This window comes from Aedes aegypti, chromosome 2 (genome assembly GCF_002204515.2).
Source record: "Aedes aegypti strain LVP_AGWG chromosome 2, AaegL5.0 Primary Assembly, whole genome shotgun sequence".
NCBI lineage: Eukaryota > Metazoa > Arthropoda > Insecta > Diptera > Culicidae > Aedes > Aedes aegypti.
This window is the reverse complement of record NC_035108.1, coordinates 157,472,503-157,495,540: the sequence shown is the minus strand read 5'-3', so window position 1 is coordinate 157,495,540 and position 23,038 is coordinate 157,472,503. Positions and strand designations below refer to the sequence as shown.

General features: G+C 37.4%; 1 protein-coding gene across 1 annotated transcript; it reads left to right on the top strand.

Annotated features, from left to right (window-relative positions):
* Window positions 1-2,907: 2,907 nt before the first annotated feature.
* Window positions 2,908-19,516, top strand: LOC5564895 (ubiquitin-conjugating enzyme E2 N). The gene is made up of 2 exons (XM_021842918.1): window positions 2,908-4,164; window positions 19,021-19,516. Exon 1 carries the CDS (start codon window positions 3,205-3,207, stop codon window positions 3,661-3,663), a length of 459 nt encoding a protein of 152 aa, XP_021698610.1. The 5' UTR covers window positions 2,908-3,204; the 3' UTR covers window positions 3,664-4,164; window positions 19,021-19,516.
* The last annotated feature ends 3,522 nt before the right edge of the window (window positions 19,517-23,038 follow it).

Below are 23,038 nucleotides of genomic sequence, written 5' to 3'. Positions count from 1 at the left end.
TGTCAGGACCGGGAACCGGACCGGCGTGCGTTTAGTACATGTCGTCACGCTAAATTCGCTCTGCTCAAAAATGAGTGCCGAGCGCGTAAAACCGGCCTCTTTTCGTGTAGAGTGGTTATCACGCCCAATGGTACACTGAGATGAAATCTCCTTTATATTTTATGTGCAGCAACCATATTATTTTTTGCAATCAAGCTTTGCACATAAATTTTGACAATGATGCAGATAGAACCCGAAATTATGTAACCTTTATTTTTTATGTGCGACGCACATCCAAAACAAGGTTGGATCCAATTCAATTTATACTAGTCTACATTTAAATTTTATGTTTGGCAACAAATGGAAAACAAATGGCGCGCTTTTAGATTATTTTTTGTTTTGTTTACTCTTCTCATCATCGAAAAAATAAAAAGAAAGCCAAAACGTAAGTTTAACGTCTAAACTGTTAGTATAATGTTGAATAATATTTATGTATCATATACATGACTAGTTGATAAAGTGCGATTAATTTGTCTGCTGCTGATGGGAGTAACGAGCTGAGGAATTAGTGGCATTTTCAGCCTCGTCTCCAGGTTTGCTGTTGCTTTCTGACTTCGCTGCTATGTTCACCGGTGTGCTAAATCCCTCGCTATATTCACATCCTGCTGAGAAACAGACATTTTTAATTAAACTACATGAAGTACGTTTTACTGTATTACGTTATTTACCATACGTTTAGATAAAGAGTCCATCAGCAAATTCTTCTAGACACTTCCAAACATTTTTTTTTCTGTTTTCTATTGCGTTCGACTCGCAATCAAAAACATATTTCACGTGATTGAATCATGAATGCATTTCATTTGTATTGTATTGCGTAGCATGTGGGAAATATATGTCATTATATTAATTGTTATTGTAATCTAATGAAAATTAAATGTTGCACATAAACTAAAATTTTAGGCCCTCAAACCCATCTCATCTGTTTTCCGCACATAAAAAATAATGGAGATTTCATTTCAGTGTATGCGTGCTCTTGTGTAGATGTGGTTGTGAACCTTAGAGGAAATCAATATGCACTCTGTCTCGAAAAATACCCAGAATCCGGGTGTAAATTTTTAAAATTGTGTAATATTTCCATATGCATTTTGATGAGTCTGGAAAATGTGTGCAAGTTTCTTTGAGGAAAACAAAAACAAACTGTGTATGACGAGAGTATGCTAGTCTACGTGTGTTCAAATGTCACTAAGCTCTATGGGACTCTGCACTGTTTTGATTTTGTATAGGATTTTGACATTTACTGGCCTTGTTTTTTACTAATTTCCTGACAGAGTGAAAGAGAAAGGATGATTTTTGTGCAGAGCCCCATACGGAACGAGCTGTCATTTTGTTAATAGGGTCCTGAAGTCCTGTCTCAAGTACCGTACGCTTAAGTTTATGCCAGAAACTCAAATATATTCAACAATATCTCGCATAATTTCTGATCTCGCCCTAAAAGCCATGAGTAACCGAACGTGTAGCTCGTTGTTTTTAGGCAAATGAATGGACTGAAGTAAAAACTATCACCACTGGGTGATAGAGGAGGATCTTCTCTTCATCGGAGAACTGTTAAAAAACGTGTAAATACATTCATTTACTAAGAAACGACGAGCTACATACTCGGTTACCAATGGCTTTTAGGGCGAGGACAGAAATTATGCGAGATGTTTACTCAATTTTTAATTGGTTTTTGTTGATTGTAGTCCAAAAACCTTTTTTTACGGTTTTTGAGATTTTATCACACCTCTTCGTTTAAACTCGAATTCTGGGTAGATATGAACAACCCCAGTGTTAAAACTAAAAGCCCTGTGGCATTTTTGTCGACAAAGTGAACGTCGAACATGATCAAAAGTGTCAAAGTTAATATTTGGAACCGTTTTTTTTTATTAAAGTTTAAATATGTTTAGCCGTTATTTGAGCTGGAAAAATTGCTAAACTAGTTGAAAGAACATGCTCTTTCGTATTATTAAATAAAAACAATCATTAAAAATGTTAGGACCCAATTTCGGACCAGTTTGTTTTATGTGTACGATGTTTATCATCAATGCCTTGCGCTGACCCTGTGATTCGTATGTATGTTGTTTATGTTATGTTGTATTAAAAAAAAAAATGAGTGCCTTTCTTGTTTTCCCGTTAATGCGACCGAAAATTCCCCAGTTGGTTTTGTTCGGCTATGCTGTACTACCTGGTGGGACTTTGTGTATTAAATATTCCCACAAAACACACAATTTGTGCTTTTCATAACGGCTATTTTATTATTTCATTGATACAACATATGTGCTCAACTGATTTGTTCATCTCACTGTTGCTATGTGTAAACCGATGTGTGGTTGAAGATGATAACTTCAGTTTCGAAGTGGTAATTGCCAATTTCTGCGAGCCGAAAGCTCACGAAGTTGCCGAAGATAACCTCATGTCTGGCAAGCTGCGAATAAAAATTCAAGCAGGCTTCTCGTCACCATCAGCTGATCGTTTTGTTTTCATCTTTTTCGTGACTAATGCAAGCAAACACATACTAAGGCTGTGAACCGTTTCAACGATTCTTTTCACTTAGAGTTATTTTCAACCGGAGGGGGAAGAACTATCGAATTGTCAAATTTTAACTAAAAGTTAAACGAATCGGTGAAACGGTTCACAACCGAAAGGCCCAAAATCAATTATATATAGTGGTACGGCAACAGAAAGCTGAACCGGTTCGCCAGCATGAAACCGTGGGTAAAAACTGCAAGCAGTTTACCCAAGTTTGAGTTTGAAGATCTTATTTTTTGGGTAGTCTGATTTCTTCGTTTATGTAGACCCCGCTTAAGTCATTTTAAAATGTTTCGCTCGACAGATAATCGATAAAAAAAAATTTGCCTCGGCGGTGGTTGGTTCTATCAACGAACACCGCTGATGGATGGCGCTGCTAAACTTTGACCGCACCGCAGAGCACACAGCCAGTGAAAGACGTCGTCGTCGCCATCATTCGATTCATTCGATTTTGAAATCGCAGCTGTAGCTTGCGAAAATAGAGGAAAAAACTAATTTTCGCGTTAGATACGAGTTCGGAACGTACTTCGGATTGCGTGGTTCGTAGGTTTATTCTTAAGAACGGAAGATTCTAGTGCGTGTTCGTGGTGAATTTCGAGTTTTTCGCCCTTGGGAAGTGAAATCTCGAGGAGTGCGTAAGAAAGACCGCAGGAGACAAAGATGGCTGCTCTGCCGCGAAGAATAATCAAGGAAACCCAACGTTTAATGCAGGAACCCGTTCCGGGAATTAGCGCCGTTCCAGACGAGCAGAATGCCCGCTATTTCCACGTGATCGTGTTTGGCCCGGAGGATTCGCCGTTCGAAGGGGGACTATTCAAGCTGGAACTGTTCCTGCCAGAAGATTATCCGATGTCAGCGCCGAAAGTTCGCTTCATTACAAAAATTTACCATCCAAACATCGATCGGTTGGGTCGAATCTGTTTAGACATTCTAAAGGACAAGTGGAGTCCGGCGCTACAAATCCGCACGGTACTGCTCTCGATCCAAGCCTTGCTAAGTGCCCCAAATCCGGACGATCCTCTGGCCAACGATGTGGCCGAACTTTGGAAGGTAAACGAGGCGGAGGCAATCCGGAACGCCAAGGAATGGACCCAGAGATATGCGATTGTGGACAATTAAGGAAAAACATAAACCTATCGTTAGACACGGACGGAACGAGCGCGACGTTTTATTAAACTAATTTTATCAAAAGCAGAACCACATCCACACACAAAATAATACACACCAGATGATAAAAACGAGCGGCGATTCAGCAAAATCCAGAACCCGAAAAATAAAAACCCAACCCGGAAGTTCACCCCTATCAAAAGAAATTAGAAACACAACGCAATAGCAGCAGCAGTGGCCGATCGCATCGAAAACTATACTGCTTCGCTAATGAGTCAATAATTGCAAGAAGGAAAAAAACAGCTAAAAATCGAGACAACAAAGAAAAATTACGACCGTGGCAGGCAGCGAGAACCCATATAGAGAGAGCAAAGAAAGGTAGAGGAAACGCAGTTTTGCAGCAATAGTAGCAAACAGAAGCAGCGGTTCGCTTATGATTGATTTTCTACTCATCCGCTTCTTTTACATTCGAGAACGTTCAGTAATTCCACCCGGCCGCAACAGAAATTGAAGGTATGTTGATAATTAAAGGTATTGAAGGGCGATCTAATTTGGTTGGAGATTAGCTTCGAAAGGTACTCTACAGGAGCTTAGTAATGATTGTTAGATGCGGGATTTGCGATTGCAATCATTTGCGTTCAATAACTATACAAAAACTAGCCTACCCAGCGTGGCTAGCCACGCTCCAATGGAATTTTAAAGCGAAAAGCTATGTATAACAAACTGACAACATGGACAAATAAATTTCTCTGTTAACAATCAACGCTCCGTCAGCGTAATCATCATCACCAAAACATCAAAAGCAGTTTTTTCTTTCAAAACTAAAAATTATTCGATGAAAATGTGTTCACTGTGTTTCGGTTGGAGAAGCGAATATACAATGAACACATTTTCCTGTAAATTTTCTTGATTTTTAAAGAAAAAACTGCTTTTGAAAATTCCGAAATTAATAACGGATCCTGTCCTCTTAATAACTGTGAAAGTAGTGTACGAATAATAAGCTGAGAAGCAGGCTCCGTCCCAGTTGAGATGTAATGTCAGAAGTAAACAATTATAGTTATATTTTTATTGACATAAACCGACGTCGATTACAAAATCGCCTAAATTCATGCTCTTACCATTAGCCTGGGACACGATTGTATGAAAAATTTAAATTATCGTTCCAGTCCACTTTTTGGATTGCATTTAGGTCCCATAACAACTGTGCACAATTTCAGCTCGATCGGTGAAACTATATTTACGCGCCAGCCGTTCAGTGTGTATGGGAAAAAAGACAATTTACACCGTCTTCAGCAAAAGGCTGCAAAGACTGAACAATCACGATTCAACGATTGGAGCGGGAATCGAACCCACACCTCGAGGCACAATACGCCTAGACGACTGACGCCGCTAACCGTACGGCCACGAAGCCCACAACACTTACTATGGGAAACATACTTTTGCAAAGAAAAATTGCCAGAGGTCGCCCATTGACCTCTATAAAAATACTGAGCACAGATCTCGATAGGTATTTCTACGATGAAAAACATTGCCGAAGACCGCAAAGCAATCCGATGCTTGTAAAAGCTTTTGGTTTATGTGGGAATATTATTAGTTGAGTTTTGGAAGCATTAGGAGGAATCTTCCATTTTTGCAAGTATGAAGAAAAAATATCCAACTACCTAAGGTGTAGAGAATAAAACGCCGCGATTACAACTAATTCTAGACGGAGCAGTTTATTTGCTGATGTGATCGTGTGAACAATGTGATCTGAACTGTGTTGAGCTTGATGGAGGTTTTATTGGTATGGACGCCGCAGTGTAGCCAGTTTGGCTGCGCACCGCAGTACTCCCCATTCCTAGAAAATTGCTGAATCCGGAATCGAACATGATGTCCGCTTTTAGTTATACGGTCCGAACTAGCCCTGTGATAATCTAACGCTAACTCAGGATCCTGGACAAAGTAGGTTGGCTTAACTCTGTTGGTTAAGACTGTTACTGGTTTGTTTTTAACTTTAATTGTCAACATTTCGTTGCTCCTTGAAAGGACCTCGTATGATTCGGTGAATGGTGGTTCCAGAGCGGCTCGAACCTTATCTGTTCTCAAAAACACGTGTGTGCAGTTTCCAATATCCTTCGGGATGAATATCTGTCGATTTGTATCATTATTAGATGCAGCGCGAGGTACGATTGAATTCATTTTTTCATGAACGTCAAACATGATCAAAAGTGTCAAGGTTCATATTTGGATCCATTTTTAAAATTAAAGTTTAAAAATGTTATAGTTGCAAGAACATGCTCTTTCGTATTACGAATTAAAAACAAGAATTCATTAAGCATTTTAGGACCAAATTGTGCGGATCGAGTTGTAAATCTCACATTCATGTCAATTGGAAAGAACAAGACAAAAACATGAAATTTTTTTGACCAAATAAATAATTCATTTTATTTTCTATAATGGTAGTAATCTTTTCGGATCGAGCCATGTCTTGAACTTGCCACATATACACGCAGAAGAATTTCTGTATGTTAAGATTACAATCCTGTCAATTTCTTTAACTTACGCACAAATAGTTGTTTCGAAATAAAATTAACTTACGCCAACACTAAATTAACGTCAAATCAAATACACACACTTCTTTGATTGAGCTATCCACTTGTACTTATTACAATTATAATTTTGATAATTATCACTATTCGGAAACATTCACCTCCCTAGACTTCAAGTCATACTCACAAATCTTCTTACTTCTAACATGCCAGGAATAGTGTAGGTGCTAAGATGACCACCTCTCACGCAGGAGACCACATATCAAGTTTGTCGACTCGCCCTTTGTTTTCATTTTTGCAATGTTTTTTTTAGATCGATAAAGCAGCACCGAATCTTTTCAGATATGTTGATAAAGCAGAACAAAATGCTGAGTAAACATTGCAAAATATAGTAAACTCAATAAAATTCACTTTGAGTCAACTAAAATATAGTTAAATTTTGACGTTTGACGTTTGTAAATTCAATCAAAAATATAGTTGTCAACAACTATATGGTATAGTTATAGTTAACAATATACTGTCAATTCAACTATATTTTTAGTTATCTCCAAATCAACCTTAAAATATAGTTAAATTGACCGGAAAAATGATTACGAACACTATATTTTGTTCTCCTTGTATTCCTTTGTGAAGTCCACGCAGTTATTGTACTACTGTCAGTAGAAAAGATTCTTGACTGGAATTAGTGTATGGGTATCCATATAATGATACTGGCCAGCCTTCAGGGATACTAAAATGGGCCATTAGGGATTAGAATGAGAAACACTAAAACTGTCACTGAAGGGTGTTACTTTTTAACGTGATAACGAAAACTCTTGAACCAAGTGAACTCAATCCAACATTCCACCATTCTGGACAAACTTTCTTCCTCGTAGAGCACACAGACAGTCCACAATCACGGTGACTATCTTAAGCTTCATCTTGTTACAGAAATTCTCCTTGTCCAATTTCGTACCTACAATAACCCAGAGGTCCTAGATCCCGAAAGGATGGCAAACCAGAACAACATGGCTGATGACTCAAACTAAGCATCTGCGCTAACGAAAGGAATACGGGAAATCAGTGTAACAAAAAAATAATAAAAGTACTTTACATATCACCTTAGACACTCGCTCCTCCAGTTCAATATGCTCTCGGGCTTAACTGTCCACGAAAAGGTTTGGAACATCGTTATCTAAGTATTCAAAGTCCAATTGCCGACCATCAGGAAGCGCTATAAAGCTTTTGGTTCAATATGTTTTGGATGAGGTAGCTGTCTTCTCGAGTTTGTGAAATGACAAGTTTGACACTTTGACAAAGACAAAGGTTTGAGCAAGCCATGATTTGCAAATTTGCTACAAGTGTACATTTAAATGCATCAAATTTTCTCGGAATATCAAATGCATCAGAAGTGATCCACCCCTTGTTGACAACCCACGGTGTGCTGAAACACACATATTACCGAACTTGCATGAACCTCCGATATTTTTTCACTAAAAGTTAGCCTTGATAGTCAAAAAAAGCTTGCGGAATATTAAAAAATCTTTCATCGGCAAAAATTTGATAACAGTCGATTTTTGTATTTTACCTTTCTCCCATATATGAGTTCATAGGAGAATATTAGAGTTACACAAATTTTGATGCATAATGCAATTGCGAAGGCTTATAGATCAAATTGACATGCCTTGAACACGAATTCGAAAACATTTCAAATTGAGCATAATTTCTACCTACATTAACACAATGTAACCAGCCCATGGTGGTATGCCGTTTATTCAGTGGCGATTCCCTAACCTCAAATCTACCTGTTCCACGAATAGAAATTCTTGAGTTTCAGCAACAAATTTGCATCTATTAAGAAGAGATCTGTTAGAAACAACGATTCCAATAATTTACTGTTTGCTTTTTAATCTAATTCTGCCGAATTAATCATTTTTAGATTCGTAGAACAGGTAAAAAGTGAGGTTACGAGTCGCCTCTGCGTTTATTAATGACTTCAAATTTTTACATAAATTTAAGGTTAACATACTACAACTGCAGTCTGCTAACCACAAAAAGCAAACCTCTCTGCCATGTCGTTCCCCTAATCGATACACTCCCGCATGAACTGGCGTAGATGCCGTGGTATTCACGATCTACGTGGGAGCCAGTATAATGCATCATCAATTCCTTCCCCTTCCCCTCATTTGTCTGCATTCTGACGTGGCAGGCACCATTGTCATCAAAAAATAGAAGATCACCAGCACTTATACACTGAGGATGCCTGTTAGTCCCAAGCAGTCATTCGGTTGATTCCTTGTGTAAGTGCAGCTGATCTGGCGATACTGGCGAGCTCAAGCTCAAGTACGACGTGCTACATTCATTCAAAGTGATAAAAATCATATCATATGTCAGAAAGGCGAGATAGAAAATTGGGTCGAAAACAAGGCTGGTAAAAAGGTATCGGGGTGAAATGAACACTTGCATGAAATTTAGTGATTCCAATATATTTAATGACTGTCGATCGTTCCGATATGTAAAAGGGCTCTCCCTCATTCATAATAGCTAAAAAGAACCTTTCTGGGTTCGTTACTTTGCTCAAAAATGTGATTCTTCCACGGCTTTGCTTATATGTCAATTTGAAACTCAGAAAAACTTTGAGTCAAATTTTGAAGGACACTTGAAGCAAAATATCAACTTCAATACCGTCTAATATTTCAAACGCAATACAAATTTAATGCAGTGTATTACCTTTAGTATGCATGTTCTCAGATATTGAGGGGGTGTCCATTTCGCCCCGTATGTTCATTATGCCCCCAATCCCCCTATCATTAAATTCCACCTGAGTTTGTATCCTTTGACAGATACGCGTATTTCGACCTCAGCTGTAAGGCCGTCTACAGTGTCGTATAATAGACTCGACAATAATTATCAATGTTTCCAATTATACTGAATAATTGAAATCATTGGAATACGTTATTGAACATGAAGCTTTTTTAAGATCGTTGACATTTATATAATTACATAGAAACATTAAAATAAACGGACATACAATTATATAGAGCACTACCCTGTTTCGATTTTGTATGGTATTTTCACTCTAACTGGTCTTGTTATTCACTTTTTATTTTGAGTGAATGATGGAAGACGATTCTACGCAAAATTCTATACGGTGTGTCGGCATCCAAAACTAGGACGCATACAAATATTGTAAAATATCGACACATATACTGGGTTTTGAGATACGAAAATAAAAAAATCTATGATAGTCTTACATTTCTTGCATGTGTAACAATATTATATAATATTTGTAAAGTTTTCATGCAGAGTTGTATTGAAATCTTGCAGCCGCTGGTTGGGTGCGTAAAATCTCACATCATTAACGTATCCTTAGTTACATTCATGTATTTAAAACCAAACCAATTTTTGTCCATGTTGTTGGTCTAGCGTTGGGGAAATTTGACCAGAACATCGATATTACTGAATCAATCCAAATTCGATATGTCGAATCGATTCACCGATTTAATCGATTCAATTGAATCGATGTTTTTGAATCGATTCGATTTTTAAGGTCATATGAAAATGTACAAAAACAAGCTCTTAAAATAAAACGAAATTCAATTATTAAATTCCATCAATATAAAAACGTTTGAAATTGAAAATTATACATTGAACGCTTCAACGCCAGTTCAAAACTAGGTTCATGGTTCATCATCTCATCAAAAATACTAATCAATTTCATCCTTCTGAATCGAAACAAAAAATCGAATGATGAAAATCGATTCACTCGATTTTGAGTTGTCCTAACATCGATTCAAAAAATCGATTAATCGAAACGAAAAAATCGATGTTTGCAACATCGATTCAAAATCGCCCATCACTATGTTGGTCGCGATCTTTAAAAGTTTCTTAACCCTCTTTTTCCCAAACACATGTTTTTTTTTTTTTCATGTAGTGGGCTTCGTGGCCTTGCGGTTAGCGGCGTCAGTCGTCTGGGCGTATGGTGCCACGAAGTGTGGGTTCGATTCCCGCTCCAGTCGGTGACAACTTTTCGTCGAACGAAAAATTCATCACTGGGCTGCTGGGTGTTTCGTGTTGTCCGTTGCCTAATGTTAGTGATCGTTCAGTCTGTGCAGCATGTGGTGAAGACGGTGTAAATTGTCTTTTTAGTTTTTCACATAACTTTCATCAGATCACAAGATGAACATTTGCGATTTAATTTCAATTGCAATTATCAGACAAAACACATACATTTGATATAAAAGGTTTTTATGAGTTAGAGGATTTTTTAAATGAATTCCATGCAAAATTCAGATGAAAGTGATTGGTTTGGTTTGGTGATTTTTTAAGACATAGTAGAGCATAAGCATTAGCGTGATAGACTGCCCGTAGTTGCTACTCCGTTATTGCTAGAACAGCTGTACTTGCATGGTAAAAATAAGCACGATGCTATCAATAGTTCTGCACTTGGAGTTGCACTACTGTTAAATTAGTTATATCTTGACAATATTAAGGTAACAGCACTTGAATTCAATGTTACATGTTTTGATTTAAAATAAACGTTTTCGCCTGACCCAGATTGTTCAGATTGTTCTTCGGAGTGCAAGTCTTGTATCTTACCTAGACACCAACTTGCATCTCTTGGAAGGGGTTGAATTGATCTCAATACCTTTCTACAACGAGATGTCAAAGATTGCTTTCATACACAAGACATGATGTTCAAAATCAATGACTTTTCACTTCAGAGTCTAGTGCTAGAGACAGTAGAGCAAATCCAATGTTAGAACTCTTCAAATCATGGTGATTGGTGTTTTGAATTGAATCAAGCGTTCAATCCATTCAATCGAACTTGTTGGTTTATAAGTAACATCATCAATGTGTAAGTACTGGTGCCATTACCATTATAACAAACAATAACGGCGTCGGTTGCCGGCAGGTCAATTTGTGAATGGAAAGGAATGTTGACGTGTTGTTACTTGCTTTAAGGAAGCCGTTAAGTCCTCTGCACTTCCACAAATAAACTCTGGAAGTTTGGATAATGGGAAGGGTTGGTGAAGGGGTTCGTTTTAGTAAACGATGAAATTGATATATAAACGTCTAACCGAGTTCGCGATTAAAGGGTTCTGCGATGAGAAGAATTATAAGAAACAACTGGTTCACTTGTTAGTAAAACGCTAAGTGATTCATTGATCTATACTTGTACCATCAGTGCCCCAGTATCCGCTCATGCTCCAGTAGCCCGCTCACACTGAAACAAGAGAAATTTGCACAAAGTAAATTTGAAAGCTTTAATCGCTATACGGTTCAAATCGACAAATTGAATCATACTGTGGACATTTTTTTGAGTATTTACTCAAATTACTTTACTTCTTAAGCTCGTGAGCGGGCTACTGGAACATGAGCGGCTACTGGTACGTTGACGGTATCTCGTTATGCTTCGCTATTCGACCTCGGTTACATTCGAATTTCACAATATGATAGCATAACAGTGTGTGAGAAACAGATTTTCAACTACAATAGTCTTGAAATGGCAGTATGGTGAAGTAGTGCCCATACTTTCTGGGACACTTTGTATTCCGAAGAAACATTCCTGAAACATCTTCCTGAACGATCATTTTCGGGTCGCTGGTGGAGAAGTAAAATTATCCAAGCAAAGTACTGCAGTGGTTGGTACTGCAAAGGATGGTACGGAGACTGGATTACATAAAGCGATTATTATCTATTTTTACTTTTCACGGTAACTCTTTCACTCTTTTATTTCCAATGTTTGCGTTCCATCAGACGACAAAACTATAAACATACTAGCATGCCAAAAGGAAGCCCTTAAAGTTTTGTGTAACAGAAAGCGATAATTCTGCAGGGCTATATCTCCGTGAACCCCAAACTAGGCTTCAATACTTTGGAAGCGTGTTGGTCGGTGGACTTATCCTGAAGCTTAACTTATGGAGTAACGTGCAGGTACAAGGTTATAGCCTCTTCAGATAAGATACCATGGGGCAAGCGAGTAGATGTGGTAAATGATAAAATATGTATATATTCTAGTGAAATATGTGAGCCCATCCTCCAATTTGTTTGCGGTCATTTCTTTGACGCCATTAAGAACATTACTTTTTTTCTCTTCTTGGCATTACGTCCTCACTGGGGCACTGCTTCTCAGATGTGTCCAATGAGCACTTCCACAGTTATTAGCTGAGAACTTTCTTTGCGATTTTCGCTTTCGTGTCTTGTGGGGCAAGTACGATGATACTACAGTCGACTCTCCACATCTCGATGTTCTACATCTCGATATCTCTTCCGATGTCGATGATTTCAGAAGTCCCTTCAGTCTGCATACATTTCCACTCTCCATATCTCGATATCCTCCTTATCTCAATATCTCCATATCTCGATGTGTTTCTGTTCATTTTTCGTTCTCAATTTTCTCTCCGTTTGTCGATATGACCAATATCGAAGGTTACTAGACCAAAGTTTTGGGATTCAAAACAAATTAGGAGCGCGAAATGACGTTTGTTTGTGTATTACTTTCTTGGCAACGGAGTGTTTTTCAATCTAGTATTCATCAAAAATTTGTTCTTTGTCTCGATCTCTGCCTATGTCGATGGTCCCTTCGATATCGAGATGTGGAGAGGCGACCCAGGGATGTCAAGGAAATTTCCATTACCAAAAGATCCTGGACTTACCGGGAATCGAACCAACACACCTTCAACATAGCTTTGCTTGGTAGCCGTGGATTATAACCACTCGGCTAAGGAAGGCCTTCTTCTTCTATCTTCTATCTCTTGATGAAGAATCGCCATTAACTAATAAAAAGTATCTGTTTTATAATTGATTTTTTTTCGCTATATATAAAGTTATCATGATTACCATTATGATTCAGGATAATTTCTTGTTTTGTAATCATATAGTAATCATTATAACAAAAAATGAAAATTTTGCAGATCGAAATCGACCAAAAATTGTACTCACACGAAAAAAAAACAGTATACCTAATTTTTGAATTGACTTTTCCCAAAATTAAGTATATCGATTATTCGCTCAACCCAAAATTTCTCCGTATTCTCTCTCTTCCCCACCAATGTTGTCAAAAACAGAGAGAGTTGGACCTACCCAATGGGGGTAGATCGGCCCAATAAGCCAAATTTGGGTAAATTAAAATATTCTCAAGCCTGGATTGAATTAACTCAATTTTGTGTTGAATCAAACCAAATTTAAGTATTTTTTTTTCTTATGGCTTTAAAGTCAAAGTACCTAATGGAGGCCTTGGAAATTTAACCAAATTTGGGTTATTGGGCTTAACTACGGTTTTGAGTTGAAACAACTCAGATTTGAGTAGTTCCGGCAGTGCAGGTATAAGGTACTGTGAGGCAAGTGGGTAATGGAATTCGCATAGTTGAGATTCTTCACATTCTAGAGACCTTAAATTGAAACAAATAATGTCGTGTATATGTTTTTGCTTGACTCCCACCAAATATAAGCAGTATGCTGAAATTGATTTTTATGTAAAATTAAAAAAAAAAATACAGAAAAAGTTTTTGAAAAACGTCCTTTTACTTTTCTTTTGCCCCAAAAGTGGAGCAAGTGAAAAGTTTATCGTTTTGAATAATAAATTCTCGCATAATCTGAGATAACGCCCTAAAAGCCATTGGTAACCACGTGTGTAGATCGTTGTTTCTGAGCAAATGAATGAATAAGCATCCAAACCAACACCACCGGCAGGTAGAGAATGATCTTTTCTTCACCATAGAGTTGTTAAATAACGTGTAAATCTATTCAAATGCTCAGAAACAACGAGCTACACACTTGGTTACCAATGGCTTTTAGGGTGAGATCATAAGTTATGCGAGAATTCTAAACAATAACATAAGTAAAATGTAAACAAAAAAATATTATTTTCACTTGTATTTTCTTCTGTTCAGTTATGTTTGTTCAAATGATTCGACAACATTATAACTGCAACATTTCCAACGTTAGTTCTTACATCATGGGACAGCAATTGCATTTCTGCTGTGTAGAATTTCTACCGCTCGTTATTTGTTTTTAAGAAAGTTGGATATGACGTCGGATAACTCTTTGAGAGAAATCATATTGAATTATCAGCACGTTCTGTTGTTCTATGATAATTGCGAACCTTGTTTACTTACAGCTACTAGAAGAGAAAACAAAAAATCATTCTCTAATGAAAAACTTTTCACTTGCAACACGTTATTAGAAAATTGACGGTGTTTCAATTTAGTTATTCTTAGGTCTACGTCGAATTAATTCTAAAACTTTTTTTATTGCAGTTTGAAACTGTCAGAGGGTAGAACTTGGAAGTGGTACAGAAAATTATTTTCCGCTACTTTTTTCCACTGAAAATATTAAAATATGATTGCACGTCACCAACTTGTTACGGAGTGATAGTTGACAGGTTAACAATCTTTCGCTGTATTATGCAAAAATGGCTGAAAAATCTCAGGAATCTTTTACTTATCGTAATGTTCTGAATGGTCAAAGGTTTACGCACGAGTTTAAAAATTTAATTCACATATTCTGTAAAATATATCAATTGTTTTCTCTTACACCATTTACCCACTTGCCCCGCGCTACCTTACCTTTTTATTGAATAAATATGAAACTTTGTCCCAAACATCTGTTATCTATTAAGATTCTATGATAAAAAAAATTAAGTCAGATTTGAAATATTGTTTTTGTTAGGTATGTAATAATTTTAAATTTTATATGATAAAATAAAAATATTTTTTCCCCTGGGCTTGGGATTATATTTTCCAGGGAGCGATGAATTTTGATAATTGATCGCTGTTGTTAGTAGTTTTGATTAGATGTTGGGTAAATTTCAAAGCAATGGCAACCTTTTTATTACAAAATTTAGATTTTATCTTCTGACCTAAAGATTCTGGTTAAACTACTGTACTATGGGCTGCACTACGCTATCACTCATCAAAATTACTTTCACTTCGGGAAAATATAATTTCAAACTGGCGAGAAGATTACAGACTGAGGGTGGGTTAGGAGCACAATCAGACCCTTGAATGTGCAATGTGGGGTAGTAATTGGGAATGCCATTGACGGTTTGTAATCTTCTACGAGGTTTTCGAAAACCAACAGGGCGCGTGCACCGGGTTGCGGATAGGAGCAAAGGGAGATCAATAGCATCTACCTAAAATAATAGAGCAAAAAGCCGTTCCATGATTAGGTAATGTTAAGCGATCTTCTATGGTGTTCTAGTACTATAAAATTCTTCACTCACTGGGAATTCTGGCCTTGATAATATCAATAGTGATAAAAACATAAAATAATACCTAATACTTAATAAGTACAATGTAGCTTTAATGTAGTAATAAATGAAATAAAATCAATTTTCTATACTTGACAAGGTTTTGAAGACAATCAATGAGTGAAAGAACTACCTATTAGAAAAGCCACATCAGCTAAGTCTATACATATACAAATGTTGGTCATAGGGTCATGGCGAGCATTCGATATGTATGTCTATGACTGATTCTGATCTAATAGGGGCACTAGAAGACCACGCGGACAATTTCGAAACAAATTATTTTTATACATCGGTCTTACGTTCCGAAAGGCTCAGCTATGCTGCAAAGTAATTTTATAAGTTATTCATTACTGCTGTTTAATTGTTTATAATTCTAACAAAACTACATAATTAACTCATTACTAATCACTGTTCCTATATTCTCTTTTTCTCTCCTTTTTATCTGTTGCATGATTATGAGCATCACTAATATAATGCATGAGCATGCACAATAAGAATAATTTCAGGATTGAAAGCAGTACATGGATACCTGGATAGAATAGTTTCGAAAAGGGCGCTCAAAATATAATATTTCTGGTCAGGAAAGTATTTCATCAAGGGTATGTAAATTTTTCCATTATTAACACCTAGATCACACAAACAAATGAACTAATATCAAATATGTTTTAAATATTTTTATATAAATCAGCATCATCAATCAGTGTAAAAACAGATAAAGTTTGTAAAGTTATCACCATCGATTAAATTGCGCTCTGTATAGTAATGTTCATTCAGTATCAAAATCTCCTAAAGCGTCGCATTGTGCCATCAGCAGCCCTTAGCATCACTCTCATATTGTTATTATTTTGTTGTTTATAAAATTTCTAGAAAGCGATCAGCATATTCTTTCTTACTTGTACAATGGCCGATCTATTTGGAATTTTAATAAGTCAAATCAAACTTCAAAACTCAAATTAAATTGCTTTCAGCACATTTACATTTTGCAGCATTAATCGCATTACTGTGTCAAGTCTTCTCCATTCCCTATACCCTACCCCAACCCTTCTTATCCTTTCCGATGGTGTTCAAGTGGTCCGCATAGACTATTACGGCCATTACCTATCCCTTACCCCGGCTTTGGACTGACTTGCGCTCTCATTGCCCCACCAAACGCTGCAAAATGAAAATGAAAAATGAAAATGAAAATGATAAAATAAAAATATTTTTTCAAATTACAACTTTTTTATTGATATTTTTTTCTCTAAAATCAACATTTTCTGAGCAAGAACCTTTCAAATAAATGGCATGCAAAGCTAATAGGCCATTTTATTATCATTCAGTTATCGTTGAGTCGGAATGATCGATTTATTAATAGAAAACACTTATTCTACCACATCGAAAACATGTGTTAAATTTACTACAAAAACGAAGAAGGTTGACTTCCGTGACTCACAGATTTGACATAGAATTCGTCATATACTTCTCATGAATAGTAATTTTTCAGAAAATGGTACATGCTGTTCGTAGGAACGCTTAGCAGAGTCGAATTGGGCATCTCAGAGAGCCGAAGGAGGTGTAGGGTTGTGAAGGAGAATATGGGGTCGTGACGGACTTTGGTTTCACTTTGGCCACATTGGTCACTTTGGCCGATTGCGCTGCAGAATCGTTACCCCTTCTGTGGCGTAGTTGGTTAACGCGCCCAGTCTAGCGTATTGGGAGTCGTGGAATCAAAGCCCACCAGATCGATTCTATTATTTTTTACAATTTTACATCTAAATTTGTCCAAATTGACTTTTGTGTCTACGACCTTCAGGTATTTTCAAAATGGGACGGGGTTGGTGGTCTAATGGCTACCGCTTCTGCTCCATAAGCAGAAGGTCATGGGTTCAATCCCAGGCCCGTCTCTTTCCTCGTGCTTTGTAGTTGTATATCTCTCACTTGATTCTATTCATTCTTAATCTCTATCACACTCAAACTATTCGTTTATAGCAAACGCTAGAACCAGAGACGGACGAGATACCGTTTCCCTAACGCTTCCATTCTTCCACGCGCATGCCTTTCCTTACGCCTGATACATAGGCAGTTTGCTAACCACAAAAGCAAACCTCTCTGCCATGCCTTTCCCCCAATCCCCATACACTTCCGCATGAACTGGCGTAGATGCAGGGATATATCCGGTTTACTGTGGGAGCCAGTTTCATGCATCATCAATTACTCCCCCTTCCTCTCATTGGTCTGCATTCTGACGTGGCAGGTGCCATTGTTGCCTATAAATAGAAGATCACCAGCACTTATACACTGAGGGTGTCTGTTAGTCCAAACAGTCATTCGGTTGGTTCCTTGTGTAAGTGCAGCTGATCTAGCGTTACTGGAGTAGCATCCACGGGCGGCCAATCAAGCTCAAGCTCAAGCTACGTCCTTCAGGTATTTTCAAAACACCGTCGGCTGGTTTAAGCCGTAATAGACATGACAAACCTAGAGAAACTTAAAAGTAGATGGAGTACCGTATACCTTTTAATTCCGCTCCGCTCCTAAATGCTTATCTTTGACAGATACGCGTATTTCGACTACCACTTGCAGTCTTCTTCAGTGTCAGTTACTCGTATGCACTGGTATCCAGTGGTAGTCGAAATACGCGTATCTCTCAAAGATAAGCATTTAGGAGCGGAATTAAAAGGTATACGGTACTCCATCTTTATTTAAGTTTCTCTATTGAGATTCTGCTCAGAGGATTCAAACATTAATTAAAGAGATGACAAACCTAGTTGAGTAAGATGAACAAGTTTGCTTAATACAGTTTTTGAGTAGGCTAGTTGTCCGTCTAAAATGTCACCACAGATGTCACTTTAGTCAAACCGTTATTACTTCTGAGCTTCAAATATATATGTTCAAATAACTGTTATGTTTATCATGCTGTGAAAATTTCATTGAAATCGATCTATGAATAGCTGAAATGTAGCCTACTAAAGCATGGACAATCGAAAAAGTTGCAAAAGTTTTGTCCAATAATGTACTTCAAATGCTCGATAATCAGTCAGACTGGACCAAGTGTTTTTTCATGGTTCCTGGAAAACGTCTCCCAGGCATGCGAAATATCAAAATATTTGTGTTATTTACTGTAATAATGAACTTATCTATTTAGGGGGACGGACCTGGTGTAGTGGTTAGAACACACGCCGAGGACCTGGGATCGAATCCCATCCCCGAGATAGTCACTAAAAATTTCAGTGACGTCTTCCTTCGGAAGGGAAGTAAAGCCGTTGGTCCCGAGATGAACTAGCCCAGGGCTAAAAATCTCGTTAAAAATCTCGTTAATAAAAAAAACTTATCTATTTGATGACACATCTGTATCAAAATAGCATCGAAAAAATCAGATTTGATGGATTCCTTAACGTATTTTTAGAACGCCAAAATATCGTAAATACAAATGTTATTTATATTTTAAAACTTACAACTGTCCTACTCCCGATTGAAGTATAAAGTAAGATATGAGGCGTTTTTCAAAATCGTCCTATTAAATTGTTCCCTCGTTAATAAGCAAAAAAAAAATGTTAGCCTGAAATAAAATACATATTCCTGATGCATTTAAAAATGCCTAGTTTAATCGATGTTTTTTTTTTTTATTTTCAGATAAATTCCGCATATCCTCCCCACCGGCTTCGTGTTAATATAGGGGCCGATTCAATCTGCGCTCATATAATAGTTCGAGTTGAATTTCATGTTCCAACGCCCGCTGCATTAATCTATAATCGTAATATTAAATTATTTCATTAAAAAAGCATAAAAAGCCGAAAAAAATAGTAAAATAAAAAAAATCCTGCAGTAAACTACACAAAATTTCACCCGCTCGTTTGATTATTATTGTCGAAACTGAATCTGAATGTCCTTTCGAACTAAAATAGATAAAGAACAATTTAGAATAAACAAAGTACGGTAGATCTTTATACATTCTCTGGGTACTACATTTGTGTGTGTCTACAAGACATTTTCTTTCTAGGCGACTATTTCTATTTATGTTTCTCCTTATAGTTAACCGCAATGTTAGAAACACGCGTTGAGAGAAAAATGAAAAAAGGAATCGCGAAACGTCACAGAAGTAGAAGGAAACAAAACTACACTAAAGCTATTAAGCACGACTAAAGTGTAAAACGGTTCGATGAATTCGAAGAAGTATAAAAACTATTACTATAAATAATCTGCACTTTTTAGTGAATTCATTTGAGTAAGGAGTAAAGAGAGTGTAAAACTGCAAGAATTATTATTAAATTAATATTATGCAAGCAGACGTAAGGATTGTACAATAGAAAAATGAATAAAAAACACTTTAGAAAAATAATCACTCTTTGAAATTCTAAAGCATACCACATGAACGAAAAAAGTAGAGGAAAGTGGGGCAGTTTGGTCACATTAAGGAAAAGTCGATAAAAGTGCTGAAAATTCTATGGCATTTATGGATTTCCAACCGCATGATTTTCTTTGTCCTATCGTGCTATTCTACGCGGCGTGTGAGGTGAGACGAGTCGAATGAGGTGAGAATTGTCGACTCGCTACCATTTGATTCACATTAGTCGTTACACGTCACCCGAGGTGAGAGCGACTCTTCTCGACTCACACGCTGCGCAGAATAAGCACAAATGATTTTTTTTATTTATTATTTTACGAGTCGATTTTTTAACGATGGGGTGAAATGAACACCCTATTTTTAATTGTGAAATTGTCTCATGTAACCTAAAAATTAAAATATTTTTTTACTACACATGAGTAATTTGCCTATTGATGAACGGCTAACAATCTCGCCTATTGTTGAACAATCCATGTATTCCTTATTACACATTCAACAATTAGCGAGCATTTTAGCTGTTCAACAATTGGCGAATTACCCTAGCTTCTTCTTCTTCTTTTCTGGCGTTACGTCCCCACTGGGACAGAGCCTGCTTCTCAGCTTAGTGTTCTTATGAGCACTTCCACAGTTATTAACTGAGAGCTTACTATGCCAATGACCAATTTTTGCATGCGTATATCGTGTGGCAGGTACGAAGATACTCTATGCCCTGGGGAGTCGAGAAAATTTCCAACCCGAAAAGATCCTCGACCGGTGGGATTCGAACCCACGACCCTCAGCTTGGTCTTGCTGAATAGCTGCGCGTTTACCGCTACGGCTATCTGGGCCCCGCATTTTACCCTAGCTATTAGTCCATATTTATAAAAACTCAGTGCAAAAAGATTGAATTATAAAGAACATTTAACAGTCAAAACATCATTTTACATGATATAGGCAGTTGTTTTACCATTATTCATTTCTTTTCCTTTGAGTTTAAAACACTGACCTACACTATGCCTATTGCTTCATTTATTTTCAGCTTTGGAGTTGCATGCTATTTCAGATGAAATTTCAAAAAAATAGGCAGTTTTCAAGGGGACCCTAGATATTTTGAACGGGAACATACAGATGTTGGGACGTAGGCTAACAGCTTAAATATGTTTCATTTCTAGTATAGTGAAGGTGGTGAGCCACCTTATAGAATTCATCTCGTTTCTATTGGGAAAACGAGGAATTTATATGGTTTCATCGTACAATATTAAAAAGGGATGTTCAAGGGGGATGGGGCCTTACTTAGCCGTGGTTAGAGTTCGCGGCTACAAAGCAAAGCCATGCTGAAGGTGTCTGGGTTCGATTCCCGGTCGGTCCAGGAATTTCCTTTAGGTCAAAGTTTTTTCGACGCCATTTCAACGAAGAATCTTGTCGTCGTCGCCATCGCCAAGATTCCCGCCATTTCGCAGTACGTCGTCGAAGAGAATCCTGCGCAGGTATGTGTTAGAGCAGTGATCCTCAGCCCAAATGATTGTGCGGGCCACTGTGGTGCTTACAGAACTTAACGCGGGCCGCATATATAATTAGCATGTTATTTCTCAAAGCAATTAATAAATATCGAGAGTGAGAGAATTTTTCGATTTATCAAAACACAACGAAAAACACTCCTACACGTTTTTACTTTCTTGCTGTCAATCAATAATTAAGATTAATTCAAATATGCTACTTTGAAACAACAAGATCCATTCCTGAATCAAACAAAAATCTGTAAAATGTGGTTTCATTGTCGTTCCAGAAATTTTAAACATTAAGGTTTTGAGAAGAAACTTGACAATTTATGAAGTTTAACTGAGATTCAGTTAAGAAATGACAAAATTCCATGATAATATTGATAATGAATCCCAATTTATGATACTCGACAGTTCATTTCAGGAATAAGTTTTGTTTGATAAAATCTAGTCCAATTATTCAGCATTAATATTCAAGTAAGAGGCCCAGATAGCCGTAGCGGTAAACGCGCAGCTATTCAGCAAGACCAAGCTGAGGGTTGTGGGTTCGAATCCCACCGGTCGAGGATCACTTCGGGTTGGAAATTTTCTCGACTCCCAGGGCACAGAGTACTTCGTACCTGCCACACGATATACAAATGCAAAAATGGTTAATTGGCAAAGAAAGCTCTCAGTTTATAACTGTGGAAGTGCTCATAAGAACACTAAGCTGAGAAAGCAGGCTTTGTCCCAGTTGGGACGTAACGCCAACAAAAGAAGAAGTAATATTGAAGTGTTAGGAAAATCCACGACATAAAATCAGAAAGATCTGGGAGTTAATACATTGACTTCATTTGAAGGAATTTCTAAGATTCAGAACCCCCGTTTATTGTTTGTTTAAACTTGATATCGGCTGTGATCAAAACGTTTGTATGAGCAAGAAACTGCAAAACAAAAACCCACAAATTTAAAATCAACTCAATATTAAGAACGCCATTTAAATAGAACTTCCTTGATGTCAATCAATTCAGATAAATTCGAATAAACTACTGTCAATCACCAAATTCAACCGCGAATCATAAAAAATTCTGTGAAGTGGGCTTTAATTACCGGTCCAGATATTTCAAACATTAGGATTTTGAAAAAGCTTTGAAGTTATCTGTGCTTCTGAGTTCTGAGACTAAGGGTTGACAAAATTCCAAATTATTTCGATTCCTAATAATTATTATTCAATTGTTTAATTTGCAAGATCGCTATTTATATTGCCAAGAACCATGTCATCATTAAATCACATTATACGGGCCACATTACACTAACGTTCAAAATCAGTTCGCGGGCCGCACAAAACCTCACTGAGGGCCGCATGTAGCCCGCGGGCCGCAGTTTGGTGACCACTGTGTTAGAGTTAGACATGGCCATGATCTAGTAAATTGCTTTCCCGTTCGAATCCAAGTTATAAGTCCAACCCGAAGCTCAATAAATTGAGGAATTAATTGTGATGTTTAGAAAATCGAGTAGTTTACGCTTTTCTTTATTCCGTTTTCGTTTGGGTGCAATAGTGGAACTCATTCCAATTTTTCTTAGTTTCCGTTCCGTACACGCTTCGATTTTCATTTCCGTTTCCAGTTTTCCGTGAAATTTTTCCAACTTTGCGCTTTGAATTTAGTTTGAGCCAGCGACTGTTCGAGAACCCCTGAGGTTAAAGTTCAATGATAGTCGGGAAAATTAAAAATCAACCGGTGGTCTCTCGAATTCGAGTGGCGCTAAAGCCATCAGTTATCATAAAACCTCGAGTAGTTACGAGTTTTCTGGCTTCGGCTCGCAGTATCGTAACTACTGAATAGATTCA